Consider the following 23,142-nt stretch of genomic DNA (forward strand, 5'->3'; position numbering starts at 1 on the left):
GAATTTCTCTAGGAGAGGAAGCCATTCTAGATATGAGATGCTTGAGTTCCTATGCCCCTAGTCGTTAAAAATTTTAATCTGTACTTTAGTGTTAGAGATGCCCAGTCTAACTAGTGGATTCTAAAACATCTTGGGGTTGTCTTCCAATCCCTTCTGTGTACAACAATTACTGAGCCTGAAAGGAAGACTTAGCAATTCTTTGTATTCTTCAGCCTTGGGCAAGACTTGAACCCTGGTTTCCAAACATCTAAGTGAGCTTCTTTAATGACTTCCTATTTTATTTTTATGCCTTTCCAGCTGTACCTTAAGTTGAGTTAATAGGGGAAGGGTCAACATCTGGCTTAATTTCTTGAACCCTTCAATTCATGAACTTGTACTCTGGAGCTTATTTATTGATCTCTCATTTAAAGGTGCAGATTCAGAGGCATTCCAGTCTTCCTGTCTCTTAAAACATGTACTGTTGAGGTATGATTGGCTTGTTTCTGTTTTTCTATTGAGAGATATGAGGGCTTTTTGTCTTGTTCATGTGTAAGATCTGCTTCAAACTGGATTTCATAAATGCCAGTTGTGTCCCTTTGTGATGGAACTTTATTGTCCTTTCAGAATGCACCTTGAAAAATCAGGGTTGAATTTCAAATCTGGGTAACTGATGGTCCAGCTTTTTTTTTCCAGAAAATATAATAAAATTTAGATTTTTTTATGGATGCCATTCAAAATGTTAATTCACATTTTCAAAACTTTCCCACTAGTTCCATAACAAAGTCATTTCAGTGTTGTACAAGGAGACTGTCCAGGTTTCTACTTCTGAAAGTGAAGAGTGCAGTATTCATTAGAGAAAAAAATGCATATAGCAAACATCCTGCCCTCCATTGATTTGTTGCTTTTTAAAATGGGGAAGCAGAACATTGCTACATGTGTGTAATGTCTCTATAATCTTCAGGTAAACAAGCAGCTTTTTTCATTCCAGGGATGTAAAGTGCTTAATTATCATGCTGCTGCTGTGAGACACAGAACAGTTACAAATGGGAAGGCCTAAGTGTAACATGTTCTTCCTTGATTAATACACTGCAAAGTTGGGAGTAGAAAGGGGTTCAGATCTCTTCCAGAGGAGGATGTGAGAATATGTCTAAACAGTCTTTCAACAGATTAGCCCTTTCAGCAAACAATTTCAGCTATGATAGCAGGTTTCTAACTAACCAAGAGTGTGTATGTTATGCATGCACTTCCATACTGTGTTTTCCATAACTTCTGTTTCTGGGCCAAATAGAAGGTGGTGCAGGTGATCTGCAAATGAGTACTGACAGTGGATGTACTTAATGGTTGCCTTAATGCTCTTCTACAGTACCTATTATAAGGAATTTGCTGTTAAAACTTTTTGTAGCTGAAGCTTGAGTCATCTTGTAAATCAGTTCTGAGGACATACTATAATTTTTCAGAGGTTTAGAATCAAAATAGAACAAAATAATTTTTTATTGATTCTCAAAAATCTATATTCTCCCTTAAAGGACAGTTGAATATAAAGGAGGAGGAACAGCAGTGATATGAGTATTTAGAAGACAAACTGGATGCCAGCATGTTTTTTTATTTAGGGTGCTAATGGCTTCCTCTTGTAGTCATCCTAAATTTGGTTGCGGTGTTGCAATACAGTTTGATTTATGCTATTGCTTTAACACTGGCTAAACTAATTTCGATCAGCACACATTATTGTACAGTGTGAAGAGTTTTTTTTCCATGTGTAGTAGTCCTGGATGTGTGCTAAAGGGATCTTAATCTACCTGCTCAGGCTTCCTGAGTCTACTGCAGATTTTTTGATGCAGTATTTATTGCAGTTTAGTTGAGCAGTGCAGGTTTGTCTTAATGCAATCAGTGACTTCTAAAAATATTTTTTTGCTATCATTTTTTAGGTTTTTTTACTGAGTATGGATGTTGGGGTGGGACCTGAAAATTCAGTTTCGGGGCTTGGAGGAACACTGAAAACCTGGTGACTAAGGAGATCCAAAGAGCTGTCCCTCTTTTGGTTTGTCAGCTCAGTAAGCACATACACAAAAGTGAAACCTTTTAATCTGAAGTGGTAAATATTAAGCCATGTTGTGCAAGTCACTTCAGCTGCACTCTCTGCAGTCTGAACTCTCTTAGACTCCAAAGCAGACTTGCACAGCTATCAAGTGTGTATGTGTGAGAAGCACTCTCTCTGAAGTTGAATTTAACTTTGGATAGTTGAAGTTCTCTAATTTCAGGCTGTCACTTTTTTCTGTTTGTGATAACAGATACTGAAGCTGTTTCATAATTATAATTTTATTACTAATGTACAGCTTCATATTACAACTCAGATGTCCAGAGGAAAAAAACAGTTCCCTACTTAAGTTGATCTATTGCTCACATGCTGGCTGCACTCAAAACAAGCTGTGTGTTGTCTGCCATTGCAAACTCAAAATGTAATCTTCAAAGAAGTCTTTAGGAAATGAGAGCTGACAGTTTTGACCTTGATAATTTATTTCAACACAATTGCCAAGGTGGTGCCCTTTACCAATCATTTGCCAGGAATTTTATTTCAGCTTTGTTTAGAGCTCTTTCACAGGCTGTATTCATGCATGCCAGTGAGTGCAGTTAAATCACCTGGAGCAGTTCCCAGTAGCTAGGGACCTGTTCTAGATTAACTGGTATGGGGCTAACTTGTATAATGTTTTTGAAGTTCAACCAAACTTTTAAAATGCTTAGTTGTCTGTTCTGTGAATGCCTCCAAAACTATAACTCTGTTAAAAAAACAACACAAAAGAACAACCACCAAACTCCCAGAAAAACACCAAACCCAAACCTCATGCCTTAGTTTAATTTTTGTGATTAGTTTTCTTTTCCCTTGTTTCATTAAATAGCCTTTGCAATTGGTTTGCTTTGAAATTTTTAAAATCTAAAATGAGACTGGACATTTCCTTGAAGTTAACCATCTTTATTAACAATCATATGTCTTCCCACCCCCTTCCTGTACTAGGAATAATTTTATCATGAAATGTTACTTTGCATTAAAATAACTTCTCTTGTATGAAATGTTCCAATATTTAATTCCCTGTCAGATTCCTGCACTTTGCTTAAATGTTTTTGCGTATTCAGGTGTTCTTACAAAGGCATTCTATGGAGAGAAGACATGAAGCTTATTTATTGAGCTCCACTGTTCAGTAATTCCCTTATGAAATAATGCACTCTACAAAATATGCTTTCTTGTGACAGTGTAAGACAAATGATCTTTTTATTTGCTGTGTGTATTGTTTCATTCTTCTACAAATTAAAGAAATGGTACCTTCTATCAAGCAGGCTCTGCTCCCTAGGCCAAGTTGCTTTTGTGCATGGAAAGGAATAGAACAGAGTGAAATGGTTTTCAGTGTCAAGTCCTGCAAGGCAATCTTACTTAGACTTGCTATCCTGGGATTAGAAGTCCTGGCTAAAAGTACTGTGTGGTTCAGTTCAATTATTTCGTATAAAATACAAATTTCCGAGGTAATCTTTAAAAACACAGATGTACAGTGACAAAGTGTAGTGATTAATTGTAATCAGTCTTCTGGCAACCTTTTTAAGAAGGTATAATGTCTTTACTTTTTTCTTTATCATAAACCATGTGAAATTTGTGGCAAAACTTCTAAGTTTCGAGAAAGCTGAACAGCCCTTAAAATTACCTTGGTTTAGACCTTTTTGAGATGTGCAGTGGTACTGTATATGATGGAAACTGTAGACCTCAACTGAGACCTGAAACTGGTTTCGTATTACTACTTAAGGCATTCTTCTGACTTGGTAGTAATATATTGCCCAAGTGGAAATAACTAAATCTTATGTTTTTTCCTGTTAAAATGAAGCCTTGTTCTTCACACCAGAAAAGATCTGTGAGGTAGGTATTGATGGAATAAAAGCATAGATCTCTGAAAAGCTGTTCTTTTGACGTCAGATTTTGCTATTTTGGAAAGAATCAAAACAAGTTTTGCAGTTACCGATTCTGTTTCATGATACAGTTTACTGGATACTGTTCTAATATTAATTTTGAAAAGATGTCCCAGAATTTGATGTGCAAACTCCTACTGGGATAATTTAGCTTTTCTTTCATTAGCAAAAGGTAGGGGTTTTGAGAGTTGTCTGTACCATTTTATTTATTACTGTATCTTATAATACTTCTGCATTCTTGGGATTACTAAAGAGTGGTTAATTTCTTAATTTAAAATGTATTTATTTTATAAATGCTGTCTCATGGCAAACCAGTACTTGCAGTATGATCACAAAGAAGCCTGGGCTATGCAGCCGCTTGGCTGGTTTGATAGACAGATGTTCTCCTGGTTTTGGGAGGATGTTGTCTGCGTGCTGAGGAATTGCTGGTAAACTTTTCCATTGTCAAGCTTAGGGTTTGAAAGGGTTTAAAGATTATTTTTTAAAATGTCTGTGTTTTAAAGAAAGCTAGAATCAGCAGTATTGCCAAAGAAATTTCAGTGGGATTGCACAATGTACAAGTTGGATCAATACTTTGTCCCAGTTGTATTTCTGGCAATACTTTATGTGCTAAGCACAACACTTTCAATCATGTACAGCATACTTATCTATGCCTGATGAGAATGCATTCAAATTTTTTAATCTTCAATTTGGAACAACATGTTCTTAATGTTACATTGGGCTAATGTGACATCAACCTAAACCTGAGTATACCACCTTTAAAATGGTATAGGAATTCCAAAATAAACTTTAAGAATTGCATTTATTCCTTCTCTTGATTTTTAGCCTTCTGTATTCCTTCAGTTGGTAACAGGATGCCTTCAGGAATTATAGGAAATGTCATCTTATGGACAACAGGTGTCCACTCTCTTTGGAGCTATAACAGTAGGCCCAAAGTCAGTGGATAAAATATTGCTGTAGGAGCCACAAATTCCTTACTCTGTATCTTCTGTTCTGTAGAACATGCTCTGCTTTCATGGCTCAGATGACACATTTGTCTGAAAGACAGAGATCTTCAAAATGCTTATTGGCTTTCACAGTGGATTCTTGCCCAGAGATTTTAACTGGTGAAGAGTTAAGAGTACTAAAGTGGAGATGTGTAGCTAAAATGTAATCTTATGTTTTTGAATTTTAAACATCTGAATATTAACATTGCTATTCAATTGATAATTGAATATTAACATGAATAACACATTGTCAATACAGTTTTTCTATTTAAGAACTGAATTTTAAAATATCTGTGATATTATATATATTCACATCCCCACAAAAGTAGTCATTCAAGACTTCTTATTTAGTACCTCTGAAACTGAAAAGCTATTTATTGGCTGTGCTTTGAATCAACTATAAGCCAAGAATTCTAAAACGTGCAGAGGAAACTTATGTGGGTTTTTCTGATGCCTGATTCAGTTTCATGATATTAGATGTGAAAATTAATGCAGGAAGTTGTGCAGTTTCACTTGTGCACAAGTTTGTTTTATTCTCTTCTGTGTGGTATTTGAGTAGTGAATGTTAAACCCAATTATCTTACTGGGCATCAGAGCTGCCTTAATTACTTCATTACTATCTTCATACCTGAAGAGTAGAAATGCTTCCCCTGACCAGGAATTTCCATGGCCTCAGGCTCTCTGCCTGCCTGAGGCATCAAAAAGGGACTGCTGGATATGGTGGAGGGCTGACACTTAAGTTGGTCTTGTTTATATATGCCAAACTCTTTTAAGTCAGGAGTGCTGTGTTACTTAGCTAAATTGCACAGAAGCCTGGCTGGTACCTGTGAAGCAGCATTGTTACAAGGCTCTGTGCATAAAATAGAAAAAATAGTTTACAGTTTCTTTCATGTTGCTTCTTAAGATGGAGTTAGTAATGTCTTTTCCTTTTGTCCTCTCTTCCTGATGAAGAGGTGGGTGGGATTTGTTTTATCTCTGATACTCAGCTCCTTTCAGAAACCACCTGTTCAGGGGAGGACTTTGCTGAAGGCATGCCAGAGTGTCAGCATCAACTGTTGAGTCCCTTCAGTCTGGACCTGCTAGAAGCCCTTTTGAGCTGAAAGCAATGTTAACACTCTTTAAATGAGATAGCAAAGTATGAAGCTATTTCTACAAATATTAGATGAAGTGTCGTCTTTTGTGGTTGGCTGGCTAATGAACTGCCTTCCAGCCTTTCCCCTGACCCTTCAATGACAGATGATAGTGGTCTGCATCAATCAGTACATTTACCAAAGGTATACATATGTGTATGTGGTATAAACATCTAGATAGTTGTATGCTATGGCCTCCTGATGGTGACTAAAATTAATTGGTGATTAATGTGTCATTTCTTCTCATATACCTACTGTGACTATCAGATAAGTAATTTTAAAATTGATAATAATTACAGTATTCTGGTGTTAAGATGAAGAAGCAAATATACTGCTTTAAAGGACATTTGATACCTAGTTTAGAGGATGTGTCTACTTGCTGCTCAGTCAGAGAGCTAGTAGTTACTACCTATATGTGGAGATCAACTTAATGCTGGAATAAGGTATCTGCTGAGTAGAGAAATCTGTTCGTCAGAAGCTGTTGTCAGACATGCATAATGGCTGTTGTGCCTAGCTAGCCTCCCTACATGAATAAAAAAGCATGGATATGTTTGCCAATTTACCAGTTCACTTGTGTAAGATAAATTAATATCACTGTAGACTGTTGCAAAAGCAAAATGATGAGATGTCTGCTTTCTTCTCTTCTAGACTATCATTTTACTCTGGCCATTCTTCGTTCTCCATGTACTGCATGCTCTTCCTAGCAGTAAGTATGCTCTTTCCATTTAAATTGCAACGAAAGGTCTGTGAAGTTACCTAATACAAAATTTGAAGTATTTATTTGGCTGCTTTGCGCAAGAGACATTGCTTTTGTAGGATGTTTATCTGAAGATTTCTCAGTAGGAGTTGTAAGGGAACACCACTGATACTGGGACAAGAAGAGAATTTATGTTCAGTGTGCCTACAAATACTTAATATGGTAGTTGGCTTGTGTGTCTTCTCTAAAATGAACCTGTTGACAAGTGGGTTTGGAAAATATGCTGCTACTTAAATTTAGTTATACTGGAAGTATTGCAAGCCATATAAAAATATATAATGTATGTCTGAATTAATGAAAATGGAAAGCCTATTTAAAAAACAAAACCCATAAACTTAAACCCTGGTCAAATGTGTATGGGTCCATATGCACAAAACAAAGTCAACCTGAATTTTTATATTCCTTTTAATTTCTCCTATCTTCTAGGGGTGGGGAGGAAGTGTGAGGGAAGCAAGGGGATGCATCTGTGTGGGGACCTAGATACTAATAATAATATCGATTCTTCTAATGCTTCAGTTGCAGCCTAATCTATTTCAGTTCAAGTTGTTCCAAGTCAGCTAGGGTCAACTACCTTCAGTCCTAGGACAAGCTTTGTAACACTGAAAGACTGATTTTGATTGTTCTCCCCCTGTTAACTTGTAACACAAAGTATTAAACAATTTTGTGCACTTTTGTCATCAAGGTAGTTGGAAAATTAAGCTTAAGTCCTGGATATAAATTCCTAACATAATACATACATGCCAGGATTTTCAGAGCTCAGATTCAATTTGCTTCTCATCTTGATTGCATTTTAAATTTTTTCTGTCTCTTGGCAGTGTTACAACATCCACAGTGGATGGACACATTATCCAAAGTAAAAAAGCTACAACCACAAACAGAAAGGGGTGGCTTTTCAGCATGACATAGATATTTTTAAACTTTATTTTAAAATAAAGGCTTTTCAGAAGCTCAGTGTTCAGTTTAGATCTATCATTGAAGTTTGTTTATAGCTAAACATATTTAGTTCCTCTCCCTTCTCACCTGTCTCTAGTGTTAAAATACCAAGAGTTCACAGTACTATTATGTCATGGGTTTGACTAGAATATAGTGCAGCTTCCTTATCTGTCAGCTATTCTAAAAATAGTGTCTTGCACATTATGACTGGCAGTCTCCAAAATCATGTAGGTCCATTTGTGATATGATTCCAAACCCACTGTTTCCATAGGGCAGTGGAGCAATTACTGCTGTATAACAAACTAATACTGATTTGCTCGATTGGGTTAAGCCATACCCTTTGATCCAACTTCCCCATGCATGATTTTGTTGAGCAATATGAGAATGGAATACTGCCACTTCTCAGAAGCACAAACTTACAGGCAAGAGAAGACTGGCTAGATGTGTGGCAGTGTGTATGGTTTATAGTTTATACTGATGGGATTATAGTCATTTAGCAGGGATCTGAATCTGTCTGAACTTTTACCTCTGTCACGGGTGTGTGTAAGGAGAATCCTGCTTGCTGCAGACTGGGGAAATGGTGGTGGTCAGGAGGACTTCTCAACTGCTACAGACTGAGAGAAAGGAGTTGCTATTTTCAAACCTTTCAACTGTTAATTAAAACCTGTGTGCCTCACTGCCTGCCCCACACTACCTCCCTCTCTCTTGCTGTTTAACCTGGTAGGATTTGAAAAAATGCAGTCTTTTGGCAAGGAAGTGAAGAATTATTTGTTTTGAAAATATTAACTTCATGTGGGTTAATTAATGTGTTCTGTAGCTGCCTGTGGCATGGCTTTGAATCCATGCAAAAGAGCTTGTGTGGAGAGTTCCTCAACAGGCAACTGTGAACCTTACATGTCTTGGGGCTCTGTGTGTATGTGAGCTTTGCTCTTAACAGCTTTCTGCATGGGGGAGAAGTAGAGCAGTGGAAGTCAAACCATCCTCTGTATGCCACTTTGAAATGCTGTAAATCCAGAGCTTGTGTCAGTCCTAGTTCAGCAATGAAATAAAACTGTGGTTGAGCCTGCTGCTCCAGAAACTGTCCTCATGTTCATTCAGTTCTGGTAGTAACTGCAAGACAACATGGCTTTACTTAGCACCCTTAAACTAGAAAGGTATGAATGTCTTCAACAAATGTCATGTTAAGAGTTAGACAGTAAGTGCTTTATTGGAGATTAGGTTGTTATTCAGTAAACTTGTCAATGAGTAGCCAGAACCCTGGCTGAAGGAGAAGGCATTCATCATGTATTCCTGCACCCCAGTTTCTTGTCTCTGGCTGGGCTGTTAGCCAGTACAAGTAAAAGGCTTTGTGAAGATTAGACTTGTCCTTTCTTCTGTCCTGTAACAAGATTATTCACCGAGAAATTGTTGGGAGTCTTTCATACAAATGTCTGAAGAAGGTTAATGACACCTGTGCAAGATGTTTGTACTTCGCTGGTTAACACAGCATTACTGCATACTAACCTTTGTATTGCATGTGGTCTTTTTATTATTAAAAAAAGGTAACAGAAAGAAAGAACAGATGTCTTCAAGCAGACAGATAGCTACTGCAGGAACACGAGGAAAACTGTTTTCTAACGCTCCCCCTTGTGCATGTGGCAAGGCAGAATGCTGCTGCTGGCTCTAAACCGAATCTATGGCTCTTGATAACCTGTTTGTTAACTGAACTCTGGTGCCAGCTTTATCTGCTCTTTGCACGCTTAATCTGAGTCATGAGCAGGACAGAATCATTAACATGTGGTATTACTCAGAGGCAGCAGTAATCATAACCAGACACCAGCATACTGGCTTCTGGAGAGACTGGAGCAGTCTGCCATGTGCATACTGCAGAAAGCGTGCTCTTAAATGTTACCTGCTAAACATATGTACTGTGTCAGATTATGCATTTCAAAAGTGAGGGAACATTTCAGTGGAATCAAAGGGGAAATGATCTCTGCCACAAACACTGCAGCTGTGAAATGAGATGCTTGAAGTTGATGTGTGTGGCTTAAAGGCACCTTGCAAAATACGAAGTAGTGACACACTTCTTGCAACTTCAGTTACTTGTTTGCAGTCCAGCAATTCTGCTTTAAATTGTAGCTTTTTTCTGTTATGTGCACTTGCACATGATGGATTAAAAATTAACAAGAGGTGGCTATCAGCCTTTTCAAATGTTTTAGATGCTTTAAACCTTTGGTGACATGAGAAAATCCACCAGTCTCGGTAAGAACTGTGGTATCTGAGTTCTGACTACATGGCTTTGCTGGTATCGGGATTAAAAACTGCAATTTTGAACATAATCCTGTGCTGCATATTTCCACCTCATAGTGAGGGCATCTGACATCTCAGAAATATCTGATAGCTTAGGCTTTATATTTAATGTGAAGGAAGATGTTGACAAAAACTGAGTTGTAGGTACTGCTGGGTGGGTGTTTCTTTAAAAGTTCATCTCTTGAAGATGTTGTAACTTTAATGTCTTTGTATTCTGGGGGCTTTGTTATGATGGAAGCAGGGTTTTTGTCTAGATGGTGTCTCATTTTCTTGCTTCAGGAGCATGTAGAAGAAAATGTGTGATTTAGTTCAGAAGGGAAGGATAGTAGCTGAAAAGCTTGAAATTCCAAATTGAAAGTACATATTGAGTTTTCAGAGCTAAAGAAACAAACAAGAATATCATGCCACATGATATTCTATTCAAAATTAATAGTCTAAGCAAGGACATATCTGGGAATTTGAAGCATTTCTCCTTAGTTTGTCTCTTGGTTTGTGGGACAGCATTAGATTAGAACTTTAATCCAAAAAATGGAAGTACTTACTTGGTATGTAATTTGGGCTCATATTTCTGGGAGAACACAAATAACCTTTGTTCCCCAGCATTTACAGTTACTTACTATTGTCTGTTTTAGGTGCAGAAGCAGCATTCACCTCACATGCATGTGGCAGTCAAGCTTTTAAAGGTTATCTAAATAAATGAGTCTGTGATACCATATCAATTTACATATTTCCATAATTGATAGCAGCTTCATGAAGCTAGTCCCTTCTTAAAGCCTTTTATGGCAAAATATAATGAATCTACATTTTGTTACTGTGTTTGAATTATTACTGTGTTCATGTGCAAAATCTCTACTTGAACCGATCTCACATAGCTTGCTGTATGTGACTGTCTGGCATTAAAACAGAAGCAAGGGCAGTGCCTACTGCAGATTACTGGGGCACCTTCCATCTGCATCATCTGCAAAGTAAAAAGAATGCATTAATTCTGCTTCATAAAGCATATATCTAACATGTTCTAAAAGAATGATAATACAACAGGAATGTGTAGGCTTTGTATAACCTTAGGGAATGTTAAATAGCATGTATAATCTACCTATTTAAATAAGCAGTAGTGTATTTCACTTATTATACCACAGAGGTCACTGCTACATTTTTAACAGGATATTATGTTGCCATGTACCTGTAAAAAAAGTGGTTGTGTCTAACTAGACCAATTTAAGGCCTGGGTTTTTAGTCTGCTTCAGGTTAGGCTTCTGGTTTCTTGCAGTTCTAACTGGTATATAGAATAAAACCACAGAAAAAAATCTGCTTGCAGACTATCAGCCTGGGAAGTTGTGGTGGAGAACGTATTTTGAGATTCATTTGGCAGAGCTAGGTGGGTCAGTTTGGGTCCAGATGGAGCCTTTATCTCTGGGATGATTTTGCCAACAGCAGCTTCACATGGAAGTTAGAGGGAGTTTGAGGTGCAACAGTGTGTGGGAACCCAGTGACTTAACAGATGCTGGATCCCAAATTGTCTCCGTCATCCCCTCTCCCTGCTGCTCCTTTTCTTTCATAGTTAGACAGCTGGCACTATCTCTCCTGTGTCAACAAGACCATTTTATCTTGGCTTGGAGAATGGGAGGGTGAGTGTAGTTGAATGTCTCTTCTAGCAATGTTCATGTGACCAAACTAGCCCCCTTCCCCTAGAGTGGGAGGTGCTTCAGTTATAGTCCTAAATTTTTGCTTCAACTTTTTTTTTAAACTTACATCTGAAAACTATTGTAAATTAAAATGTATGCTGTCTTCAGTAGGGAGAATGACCCCACTGCAACTGTTTGCAGTTGGCAGAAATTAGTGTGGCGCTGAGGATCAGGTTGCTGTAATGGCGTTGTCTGTAGCTGGCCTGGGCATGTCCCTGCTGGCTCCTAACCTGTCATGAAGAACAGGGCTGTGGAAACCCAGCCAAGCTGCCCTGCTATTCTGGGGATGGCAACGTTTGTGTTGCTTAAACTTGGGACCAAAGGGGATGATGAATCTTTGCATGATGTAACTTGAGTGCCTCTCAAGCTTTCCCACTGTTCATTGGAAAAGAATGTTTTGTGTGTCCAAGGACACAGGGAATTACAGATGAGAATGGGGAGGACAGCTGCTATTTTGGTTGGGAAAGGACAGCCACCTTTTGAAGCGAGATCACAGGCTAAATACAAGTGAAGGTTGGGTTTAGGATGCTTTCTGTACTCATGTTCCTAAATGTGCCAGTCAAGCTTTGTTCTTGAAATCTTACTTTAATTGTTTATGTTGGGATTGAAGGTTGAGTGATAGAGTACCCAAGTAAGAGCCTTGGAGCCTTTATCCAGTATTGTAGGTATATCTTGTTTGCCTGGCAGTGTTTCTTTATTGTCTAGAGTTACAGAACAGTCCTTAATATGTTCCTGCCCATGTGAAAGCTGAGGACTGACTACCCAGTCTTCAAAAACTAATGAAAAGACATTACTGAAAATGTTTTATTTGGCTGTAGCTGTGGCCAGTACCAAGCATCTTACTTGAAGAGTTGAAAAAATAAAGGGTAACTAGTCACACTGTAAGGCTCAAGTATGGAGATGCTTGTGCTTCTGCTTGCATTGATATTTAGACTTTTTAACAGTAAGCAAACAAAGCAAAACAACTTTTCCATAGTTTGCTTAAGTTACAGCTGTCAGGAGTGATGAGATTATTGTGAACTGAGCTGAAAGCAATACTTTGCAGTGCTTATGTTCTTCTAGTGAAGGTTTCTATAACTTGATAGAAAAGAAAAATCCTTATACCAAGTAGAAGGAACACATTTAGCTTTTTCTTATCAGAAAAGATCCAAGTGTTAACATTTACAATGGAATTAAATGTTGTTTATGCTGCTTGATGGTAAAATGATGTCAATAACAATTTCTGCAGTGTACAGACAAGTTCAGACTGGAGCATTAAAAACCCATAAAACGTTACTTGTCCAGTGGGAAATGTCTGTATGGAATAGATTGATTGTACTTTTGAAATCGAACTGAGAGTTGGGCTATCGCTAGTAACAGAGGGGGTTTTTTTGCATTGCATAGGAGGCAGCTCTTATGCATCACTTGACTTTTAACAGTAGTGTGCAGCTATTTTAGCAGCCAGGTAAGTACCTATTCTGTCTTTTCTTCCTAGATGAGTCATTTTTTCACCCTTAATTCATCTGTCCAATGGATCATTTCCCTGTACTAGCTCACTGTAGGGCTATTCAAACATCAGAGCTGGTACAGGGGAGTCAGCAGGAATACATGGTTAAAGGGATAGATCATCCCTTTGAACAACAGCTTAGATCACCTTGAAGTAATTGCAGACCTGTATCCTTTTCCTTCACTGGAAGAGGAAAAAAATTAATTCTGAAATACTGAGTTTTTCCTTTTTCTGCTCAATCAAAATAAAACTAAAAAACGGATAATATTGCAGATATACCAAGGATCATAAGTATATATTCTTTAAGAAAAGATGTCATTAAAATACAAACTTAGATGTCTAAGTTGCTTTTTTCTCCAAGAACCCCAGCTCATGAGTGACTCATGAATTCTGCTACATCTCTGTACTGCTTTTATAATAGTTTTCTGTTTGTATATGAGCCTGTTGTGTTTAAAATTACATGGGATAGACATTATCCATATTAAAACCAAGTTTCACATGAGACACTGCACATTGATTTCTGGTTTTCAGGCAGTGCCTTGCTGGTTGCTGCTTAAAGCTCTATTTTTTTTTAGATACTGTGCTTATAAGTATAAAACAAGCTGCTTCTCTTGTATGTAGTATTTGCATAAACACAAGATCATATATGACAGATTATTTCTCAGCACATCTTGTGGCTGTTGGCCATTGTTTTGTGCTTGGAACTGCAATTTTTAAACTGTTTCCTGGATTTCTTACACTGCCTTGAATTCCAGAGTTTATGGTAGCTGAAATATGATGAATAGCTTTTATATCAACTAGCTTTTATACAAAGGAATCTGTAATGGTTCGTGTAACATGCAGAAAGGGAAGAACTGTTTTGCAAACCTTCACAGAAGAAGGAAAAAGCTTGTAAGACTTCTGAAGTGGGCTTTTTTCACCCCTGTTACCTAGTATGAGTAGGGCAGGTGTGTTTTGGGTCTGTACTGAGGGACTGTTGAGCAGGACTGGAACAGGGAGATGGCAGATCTGTTTAAGTGTTTGTTTTCTGTTGCTTTATAGCATTAATTGAAAGTGATTGTCTCAGGTCTTTCACTTTCTTGGAAGATCTTGTTTGAATAAATGTTTGTATTGAAGATACTCAGGAGCAAACGGTCTTTTAGAAGTGTATAGTACTGTAGTTACTGGAGTCCCCTCTCCTCACAGAAAGGTATGATGCTTATTTACTGATGGAGTTGGAGGGTGGATAGTTACTTTGGTGCTCTGTGCATCTATTCAGTTTCTTAATGGATGACTTAAGTCTGAGGAGTATCCTGTAATGATGTTCTTGGGATATTCATAGAAATGAAATTTACTTGTCTTACAAGTGTGCCTGGGTTCTCAGTCTTCCTTCCTAACCCCTGATCTCCTGGAGAATTTTGCCCTATTGTTTATCATATTAGTTATTCTGAGGTCGTATTTTCTGAAGACTTTAAAACACTGGTGCCTCATGTGCTTTTCCCTTCTACTTCCACCTCAGTCTCATTAACAAAACCACTAAAACACAGTACCTCTATATATCCCCTCCCTCCACCCCAGAAATCCCAAACCCAACCACATGCATGTGTACACACACTTGAGGTGGCTTATGCATTACTGTTTCAGAGCCCTTGGCTTGGGAAGAATTCTTATGATTTCCACAGCATTGATTACTGTTTGTGGCACTTTGAACTTTTCAGGTCAGCAGACTTGCTTCAAAGTATGAGCTTTTCTAAGGATAGTCAATAAAAGAACCAAATACTAATTATAACTGCAGTAGGATCTTGTGCCTGTTAAGAGCAAAACAGTAATGCCATAGGACTTTCTTGATGCTCAGGCAGGTATCATGAAACTGAAGTTAGACATGACTAGTGATAAATGCTAAGTTAAGTAAAGTAAATGCCATTTACTTGTTCTCTCCCAAAACTTATATCAGCCACTACTGTCTCTCACAGTAGGGCTTGCTTTGTAAGAAAACAGACTTTCTGCGCCTTTATTTCTCCTTCAGACTCTTACTACTTGTACTCAGGCAATTCAAGAAGTGTTCTCACTTCCCTGTCTCACAGAGGAGTTTTGTCTTTAAGAAAACCATATGCTTTCTCTGTTTTGCTGTTAAGTTCATGATGCTATGAGTATATTAGGATTGGAGAGACAAAAATAAGAAGGAAAACGGTACATCTCCAAAGGGAAAGTGTACTTCTAGTCCTTAGGACACAACAGGAAACCTGTAGAAAGTGTGATAACTAGGGCCTTTTGATACTGGGAAACCTAAAATCCTATTGAAGAAAATAATTTTTGAAAAGTGACAGAACAAATCAATTAGTACCAGTAAAACTCTTCCTGGGTTGGAGAAAAACCCCAAAAACTTTCTTTAAGTACAGGAGAATTTCCCATGCCCTAATAGGCAAAACATCTTGCAGTATAGAATTTTCAGGATTAGTGTAATAGGATTTTGGAAAAAAGCTGAAAAGATATTGAATGAGAAATGACTGAGGAGTTTTAAGTATTGAAGTATCTGAAATATGACCTGTTTGTGGAGTGAGGTGGTTTTGGTAGATTTAAAACAATTTTGTGCCCTTAAGGTAGGGATGTGTGATGGTGGCTGTTGGGAAATCTTCTTGTGAAGCTGCATGGTTACAAAAGTCCACCTAGGAAATAAAAGTCACTGTACTTTAAAATCAGGTAGGCAGGCATCATGTATATATGTATATTAATACTGCTTTAGTGGAAGAGCAAATACTTGAAAGCTATGCTAGAAAGATTAAGAGCAGCAAATAACTCTCCAGTTGCAGAGACCCTTCCACTCATGTCTGTGGCTTCTTGCAACAAGCCACAAAGTGGCTGTGAGTTTCTTCTCATTCCTGTGTGTATTTTTAGAAATGAAGTACTAGACCATAGATTAAGAAGAAACTTGTGTTCAGGATGTGTGTGGTGTAAAGAACATATTTTCATTATAGAGTAAGCATTAGCTAGTACTGGGGGAAAAAAGTTCAAGATTATTTAATCCTATTACAAGAAAGTTTCTACGAAATCTTTTAATGTACTTTACAAAACAAACATGAGAAACAGCAGGATGGAGAAATAGATCATAGCTGAATTATATTACTGAATGATCAGACAGATGCTCAGAAACAGGATAGCCAGGAAGCTGGCATGGTGTCATAGCTGTCACTTACAGGAGCACGTTGCTACCAGAATGGCTGTGGATGCTCCTGCTGTGTTTGTAAACCCACAGATGTATTTCTCAGCAACAAGTGAACTGCTGTGAAGGGGTGTTACACTAGTATGTAGCAGATGGCGCTTCCTAAAGTTCCTGCTGCATCTGTAGATTACAAATTCTACTCTAAAGCTTATTCCTTTCTAGCAAACATACTTAGGCAGAGGGGCAGGCAGGGATTTGCTTCTGTTTCCCTTTTTTAAGCCTGTGCTGTAAATGACTTCAAAGAGGAGCAAAAGAAGCTGAGGCATACTGTGTCAGGAGGGGTTCTGTAAACAGCCTGAAGTCATGGCCTTCTGTTAGTCAACAGGGTCAAAACAGTAGTAAGTGTTAATACAGTGTAACACCAGGACACCTCTATATTGTGCATATAATGCTATATAAGGACTACTGGGTCATACTTAGGGTATCAAACTGGGTTTATATTAATGGATCTTTAAGGTCCCTTCCAACCCAAACCATTCTGTGAGTCTATGAACTGTAAGGCAAAAGCTCCTGCCTCTCTTTGGCTGCTCTGTTTCCCTGTGCGGTCCTGCTGCCCATTTCAGCCCAGACATGTCACTTGTCTGAGTGAGTCATGGTAGTAGGAAGGATCGTTGCAGGAGAGTGTGACTGCCTGAGTCTATTAAAAGCAGTGTCAGATTGAAGTTACCTCTTTAAAAATAACATGGAATTCACCACTGTAGCAGCTGGTTAATAATCAGTTACTCTCAACTGAACAAAAAAAAAAAGGAAAAAATCACAACAGCTGCTACTTCTGGAAGTAAATACAGCAGTGATCAGTCACTGACACCTGAGGTATGATTCCTCACTCTTTTCACACCTAGTTTTAGAATAAGGCACAAGAAGGGCATTTTCTGTGCAGCTACTGGAGTTGGTGTTGTGAAGAGGCACCTAGAATTGATGAAGCCAGTAGCCAATTGGATGTGTTCTGCAGGTGATAAAGCATCTCCAGATCTTCTTTATGACTGGAGATTACTTTCTTCTTACAGAAATTGTCTTCATGTAGATGTTAAATCCAAGTGTCTTGTTTGATGCTTTGTCAAGCAGAAAGAAAATATGAATACATGTTGTGTAACAGGGATTCAAAGACTATTTTATTGGTCATCTGGTGTTGTGGGCTGGCATCTTTCCAACTTTGTTTTTTGTCTGGCTTGCCTCATTTAATTCCTCTGAGAAGTAAACCTGCTTTTTCACCTATTTGCAGTTGTTTTTTCTAATACAACTATAGATCTTTCTCAACTATCAGAAATGCTTACATGGAAAAAACTTTTATTACAGCAAGGTGTCTTTAGCTGTCTTACATAGAATTTTGTGTGAATAGGGAAAGAGGAAAGAACAGCCAGTATTAAATCATCAGCCAGATCTCTTTGGGCTACCAGCATGTGTTCCTTAGACCTACCTGTGCTCAATTTGGCACTCAGTCGTCTGGTCTACTCTTGGTAAATCCAGAGGTAATTTTAATATAAGACCATTAAAACATCTTTTGTTAAAAGAACTGTGTGACAACTAATTTTTGAAGTGGCTAAATAGTATTTTCCCTAGTACTGAAATTAAGGTCCCCAGAAATGGGCTGTGCCCACCACTTGGGGGAAAAAAACCTATTTTCCAGTTCAGGCTTAGCTGTAGCTGCTTCAGTTTTCACCATGACCTTACTATTAACAAAACTTTATGGACTGGGTTGATTTTTCTGATGTTCCATTTATAGCTGAAAAAGTCAGCATGCCAAAATTATGATGTGAGTTACAGAAACCAACCAAACTTTCCTCAAATGTTTAACTTTGGAAAGTAGCGCCTTTGTATCTACAGTGCATGCTCTATGCCAGTATTTACATTGTCAATGTGATGCCTTTAAAAGGTAGCCATGGCTTTTGCAGTTGGCAACAGAGGGATTTACCAGAAGTTTAGTGTGCTTAGTGCCTGAAGCCTGTGTTTTAGTTAACTGACAGTCTTGCAAAATCATAGAAGCTAAGGTTTTGTACTCTACCTGCAGTTCCTAGATGGTACTTGAAATGTTAAATCTAACTTCCATCCGTGTTGTTCTTCTCTGTAAATATGGTAACTATGTTGCCTGTCTTGACAGGATCAAGTTCTAGAATAAATTCAGTGATGTTTACAGGGTGGATTTGGAGAAGCTCCTCTTAAAGCTGAAATAAGAGATCTCTGTCCTAGACAGACCAGAGGAGAGAAAAGCAGGGTCTTAATTAGATGGAAAAGTAAGGAATACTGTGAGTTTGAGAACTCATCAAAAGCATACACGAGGGGAGGGAAAAAAGCATGAGAACTGTGTGTATCCACTGGTTTACCAGAGTGGCAACATGGTTAGTGTGCAGCTAAAAAGGGCTAGGAACAGATGGAGCACAGTGAAATACAGCAGTGACAACTGAGGAATGTTATCCTAAATTTTGATATATCAAGTTAGTTCTGATGCTTAACTACCGCTGGAATATTATGCTAAAAGTTGGTAATACTGAAGGTGACTGGAATTGAGAATAAGGTTAAAAACTTGTCAACTCTGTGCATAATATATGTAAACTTTACTAAAGGTGTTAATGGTCTTCCTGCTCAGAGCAAGATGGGGCTCCCTATATTTGTAGGACTGTAATTTTGGATGGTTGCCAGATTTTTGTGTGTGTAAGACTTACCTGTAGTTAATGTAGGACTAGAATACTGGTTTGACTTCCACTGGATTCTTTCTAGGCCTTAAGTGGCTCTGGTATTTACCAGTACCTTTATCCTGAAAACAGTAATTTGTCACATTGGTACAAATACAGCAAGTATCTATATGATGGTGTTATATAGCTTTATGTAAAACATATAGAGCAACACTGACTATCAAACTCTGCCTTAGCATATTTGTGCAAGTATAGCATTTGGAACATTTGTGGATGTTATCGTGTCTCTGAACACTAATTTCAACTCAACTTTTTGAACAGACACAACACAATTCTTCGTGATGGTTACTGCTTCTGTATTTAATGTATTTTATAATTTTCCTTTTAGCTTTACCTTCAGGCCAGAATGAAAGGAGACTGGGCAAGACTTGTACGTCCTACTCTACAATTTGGTCTTATTGCTGCATCTATCTATGTGGGTCTCTCACGTGTTTCTGATTACAAGCATCATTGGAGTGATGTTTTAACAGGACTCATTCAGGGAGCAGTGGTAGCTGTGCTCATTGTAAGTAATTTCTGAGATGGTGGATGTGTGTGTGTAAACACTGCTTTTATAAACAGCACCTTAGAATTGCAGGCTATGTTCAGATGAAAGCCAACCTGTCTTCCTAATGCTTTGAAGACTGCTGGAGAGGGGGAAACAACTCCTTGAACTGGATGTAGCCATAGTACTTCTGGGAGAGTGGCAGACTCTGAGCTGATGATAAGTGGCTGTTTTAGCTGTTGGACAATGTGAAATTATCCCTGCCCAAGAGCTTTTCAAATAACTGAGATGGAAACGGTCAACTGCAAAGCTGTGTGGGCCTCTATATAACCAAGAAAAGATAGAGCTTTTGCTTCTAGCCAAATTCTAAATTGCAGGTACAATAGAACTGTGTATGAGGTAAGCTGGGCAAAAAAAGGCCTTTAATGATATAGACAGTGTGTGCAGTGTCTGCCTCTGCTAGCTTTCACAGCCTGCCTTTTTAGGCTGATGGGAAACAAAAACCCTTCACCATTTCCTGTGTGCATTTTGACTGCTAAAAGTTGTTCACAGCAACCAGCATGTGAAGCTTAGCTGTACTGATGAGTGAAATGCTATTCCAAGAAACAATCAGCTAAATGTGGAGTTGCAGGCCTGGTTGACTTGGTGGCAGCAGTTGTGCTGGCTGTCAACAGTGCCATGGCTGATTCATCCATGAGAAGGGACAGATCAAGACTTCTGGTTCAGAGACATGAACTAATACTAAAGAATTCAGTTACCAAGAACTGAGGCTCACTGAGAAGAACAGCCTCCATGATAAGCACTTTCTCAGCTGAAAGTCAGAAGGGTATGGTTCATGTCAAGACAAAGCTTTGTTTACTTGTTGCAATCATCAAATCTTGGGAGTAGCTCTGGGAAACCTACATGCTACATTAGCTGTTATTAAACGGCTGCATGTTGACTAAAACATAATCCTACCTCTTGTTTTTGTACAATCTAAGAAAAGGAGCGCAGGGAATGATGAACTGAGGGCACTTGTATTAGAAAAATGAGTTTAGTGAAGGGTGTTGGATGATTGAGAGGGTATCTTAGAGATGCTCGATAATACAAGAATGAGTAGAAGGTGGCATAACAGTGAACAGTGTTGAAATGTGAGGAAAAGAATAAACTTCCTCAAACCCATTATCTGAAAGAACTGAAGAGTTCACCTCCAGAAACAGAAAGCCGAGCTAAGTAAGCATGCTGGGACTACACCTGCAAATGGAGCACTAAATTGAGCTGAGTGAATTCAGCATTAAGTGCAAGCTGAAACTGCATCGTAAGCAGCAGGCTGGGCCATCAGCTTGGTGTGGAAGTTGTCTTCTGCTGCTGCCCTGAATTATGTTCTGCAGTTCTCCAGTTTGCATTGGGAGGGGAAGAAGTAGGAAGGGAAGGGATCCTGAGAAGGCTTCTCATTTATTGTACTTCATGCAGCACTCTACCCAATCACTAGTATGGCTTGATGAAGTGGGTAGTGGGAAGCCTCAGAATTGGATCAAGTCTCATAGTTGGTAGCTGTGAAGGAACTGGTATGTTCAAAGGAATGTAGGAAAGGTAGATGCTGGAACTTGGGTGAGACACAGGTGTTGGGGAAGGGAGCTGCTGTGAATCTTGTCAAGGAGAGGAATGCAAGCTTGGTTTAACCAGCTTTTAAAGAAATGAAAGTGAGAGAGTAACTATTAGTCTCTATAGTATCAAACTACTGAGCCCTATTTCTCAGCTAAAGCACAAGATCTCCTGTCCTGTTGTAAATGAATTACAGAATAAATTTAACAGTACATGTGATGTGGGCCCTCAGCAAGCCTATCTTGTTCCTTCATTTGTTGAGACTGTGGCTATTGTAATGAAGCAGTGCCTGATACATACACCTTGAATTTGGCTTAAACCATCAGTGGCTAAGTAGTCAGTGGGAGGGGAGTAATAGCTGAAGAAAAACCTATTGAAAGAACAGATGCCAGAATTGTATTTAAGATTTCCTAGCATTTCCTAATGTTTTAATCTGTTTAAATGTTTTATTACTTTTGACTGTGGAATTTACCTTCTGCACAAGTGCAAGAACTTAACCCTTATTTGTTCACTTAGGTTGTGTATGTGTCTGACTTCTTCAAAGTGAGAGGATGTACATTTCAACCAAAAGAAGATTCCCATACAACCCTACATGAGACTCCAACAAATGGAAATCACTTTGCCAGCAATCATCAACCATGAAGAATGGCCCACCTCACCTGCCTTGCTCTTTGAAAGGAAAATAATTTCACAAGTCTAACTATGTAATACAAGTAAATGCCTTTAAGAGACTGCTGCTGCTCTTGGATGCTCACCTTACCTGTATATAGTAACATCTACCACTGTAAATGTATATCTAAACTTCAAATTTCTGTTGGCTCAAGCTCTTGCATAAAAGAAACCTATTCAAATTGTAAATTTTTATTGAAAACATAGTAACAGTTATATTACATACACTGCTGTCTCAGCAAGGCATGTACAAATAAATGACTGTGGTTTTAAATACACACCATTAAACAAAATAATGACTTGAAATGAAAATAGCATGTGAAGCTGATGATCTTGTTCGTAATGTGAATCTAGTACTGTTTCTAGAAGATACCTTCTGTTACAGGTAAAGGCTTGCAGCAAACACAATGTCTCTCTTGATTTTTGTAATCCCTATTAAAAAAGAAAACTGTTTGAATATCCAGCAGTCATAATTGACACAATCACTATTTTCAGTGCAGTTACAGGTCTGTAATACTTTGCAGCACAGAAGGTGTTACAGGCCTTAAACAGAAATCATTGTACATCCATTTTCAGTCACAAACTTGGTTAAACTGTCAGTACGCATTTAAGTCAAATTTAACATAGATGTTGTCTGGAAGGAGAGCAATGATTCTGCTTACCATGAAGTTGATACCAGAAGCTTGTTGATACCAAATCATGCCTCCTCTCCCTGCAGCCCTCTCCTTTCATATGCTTTCTACAATTACTTATACTGTGGAAGTGAAATACATACCCTCTGCAAACTTATTTTCCAACTCTGTGTTTCCAATGGCTTTTGCAGCCTGGCACATCTGCCGAAGCAATTCTTCTAGCCTCCTCATGCAACGAATTATGCTACCTGTACAAAAAAAGTGAGGGAAAGCTTTGTATCCTTTGCCACATCATGTCACAGAACAATTCAGCACCTTGGGCCCACTGGGCCCTTCTTCAACCCTGTTCAATTTATCTAGAAGCCAAGGGTAAGAACAACCATATATTTACCTTAGGCTTGGTTTCTATTTAATAATAACTTTCTCCATCAGGCATTTCCTTGATGCTATCCTCCAAGCACTTGTCCTATTCTTGTTTTTTTTCTACACAGCCTCCAGAGAACTAGTGACTACTAGTGGATTTTTTTCATTAAGTACTTGTTAAGACTTCCCTCAAAAATCATATATATTCAAGGGATTCAGAAGTGTTCTGCTTCAAGAACCACCATACATGGGCTCTTTATTTTTTTGATAGCCCTTAGTTCTTTAGTTGGTAGATCCACTGAGACAGTAAGTGGTCTACCTTACTTCTGTG

At 38.4% G+C, this 23,142-nt stretch overlaps 2 protein-coding genes across 3 annotated transcripts in view; one reads left to right on the forward strand and one right to left on the reverse strand.

The window, feature by feature from the left end:
* Positions 1 to 22,128, forward strand: part of PLPP1 (phospholipid phosphatase 1) — a 47,160-nt gene extending 25,032 nt beyond the window's left edge. For both annotated transcript variants that reach the window (XR_003400059.1, XM_026865434.1), the window contains 3 exons: positions 6,692 to 6,749; positions 19,408 to 19,584; positions 21,664 to 22,128. Coding sequence is in view for 1 of the 2 variants with exons in the window: in XM_026865434.1 (XP_026721235.1) it covers positions 6,692 to 6,749; positions 19,408 to 19,584; positions 21,664 to 21,789 (361 nt within the window). In the remaining variant the exon portion in view is untranslated. The remainder of the gene's footprint in view (positions 1 to 6,691; positions 6,750 to 19,407; positions 19,585 to 21,663) is intronic.
* The window catches only part of MTREX (Mtr4 exosome RNA helicase), a 53,946-nt gene continuing 52,796 nt past the window's right edge, over positions 21,993 to 23,142 (reverse strand). The window contains exons 26-27 of the mRNA XM_026865433.1: positions 22,592 to 22,696; positions 21,993 to 22,248 (exon numbers count right to left, since the gene is read on the reverse strand). Of these exons, the coding sequence (XP_026721234.1) occupies positions 22,196 to 22,248; positions 22,592 to 22,696 (158 nt within the window). The 3' untranslated portion in view covers positions 21,993 to 22,195. The remainder of the gene's footprint in view (positions 22,249 to 22,591; positions 22,697 to 23,142) is intronic.

The sequence above is a fragment of the Athene cunicularia genome, assembly GCF_003259725.1.
Source record: "Athene cunicularia isolate RWA chromosome Z unlocalized genomic scaffold, athCun1 chrZ_part1, whole genome shotgun sequence".
Taxonomy (NCBI): domain Eukaryota; kingdom Metazoa; phylum Chordata; class Aves; order Strigiformes; family Strigidae; genus Athene; species Athene cunicularia.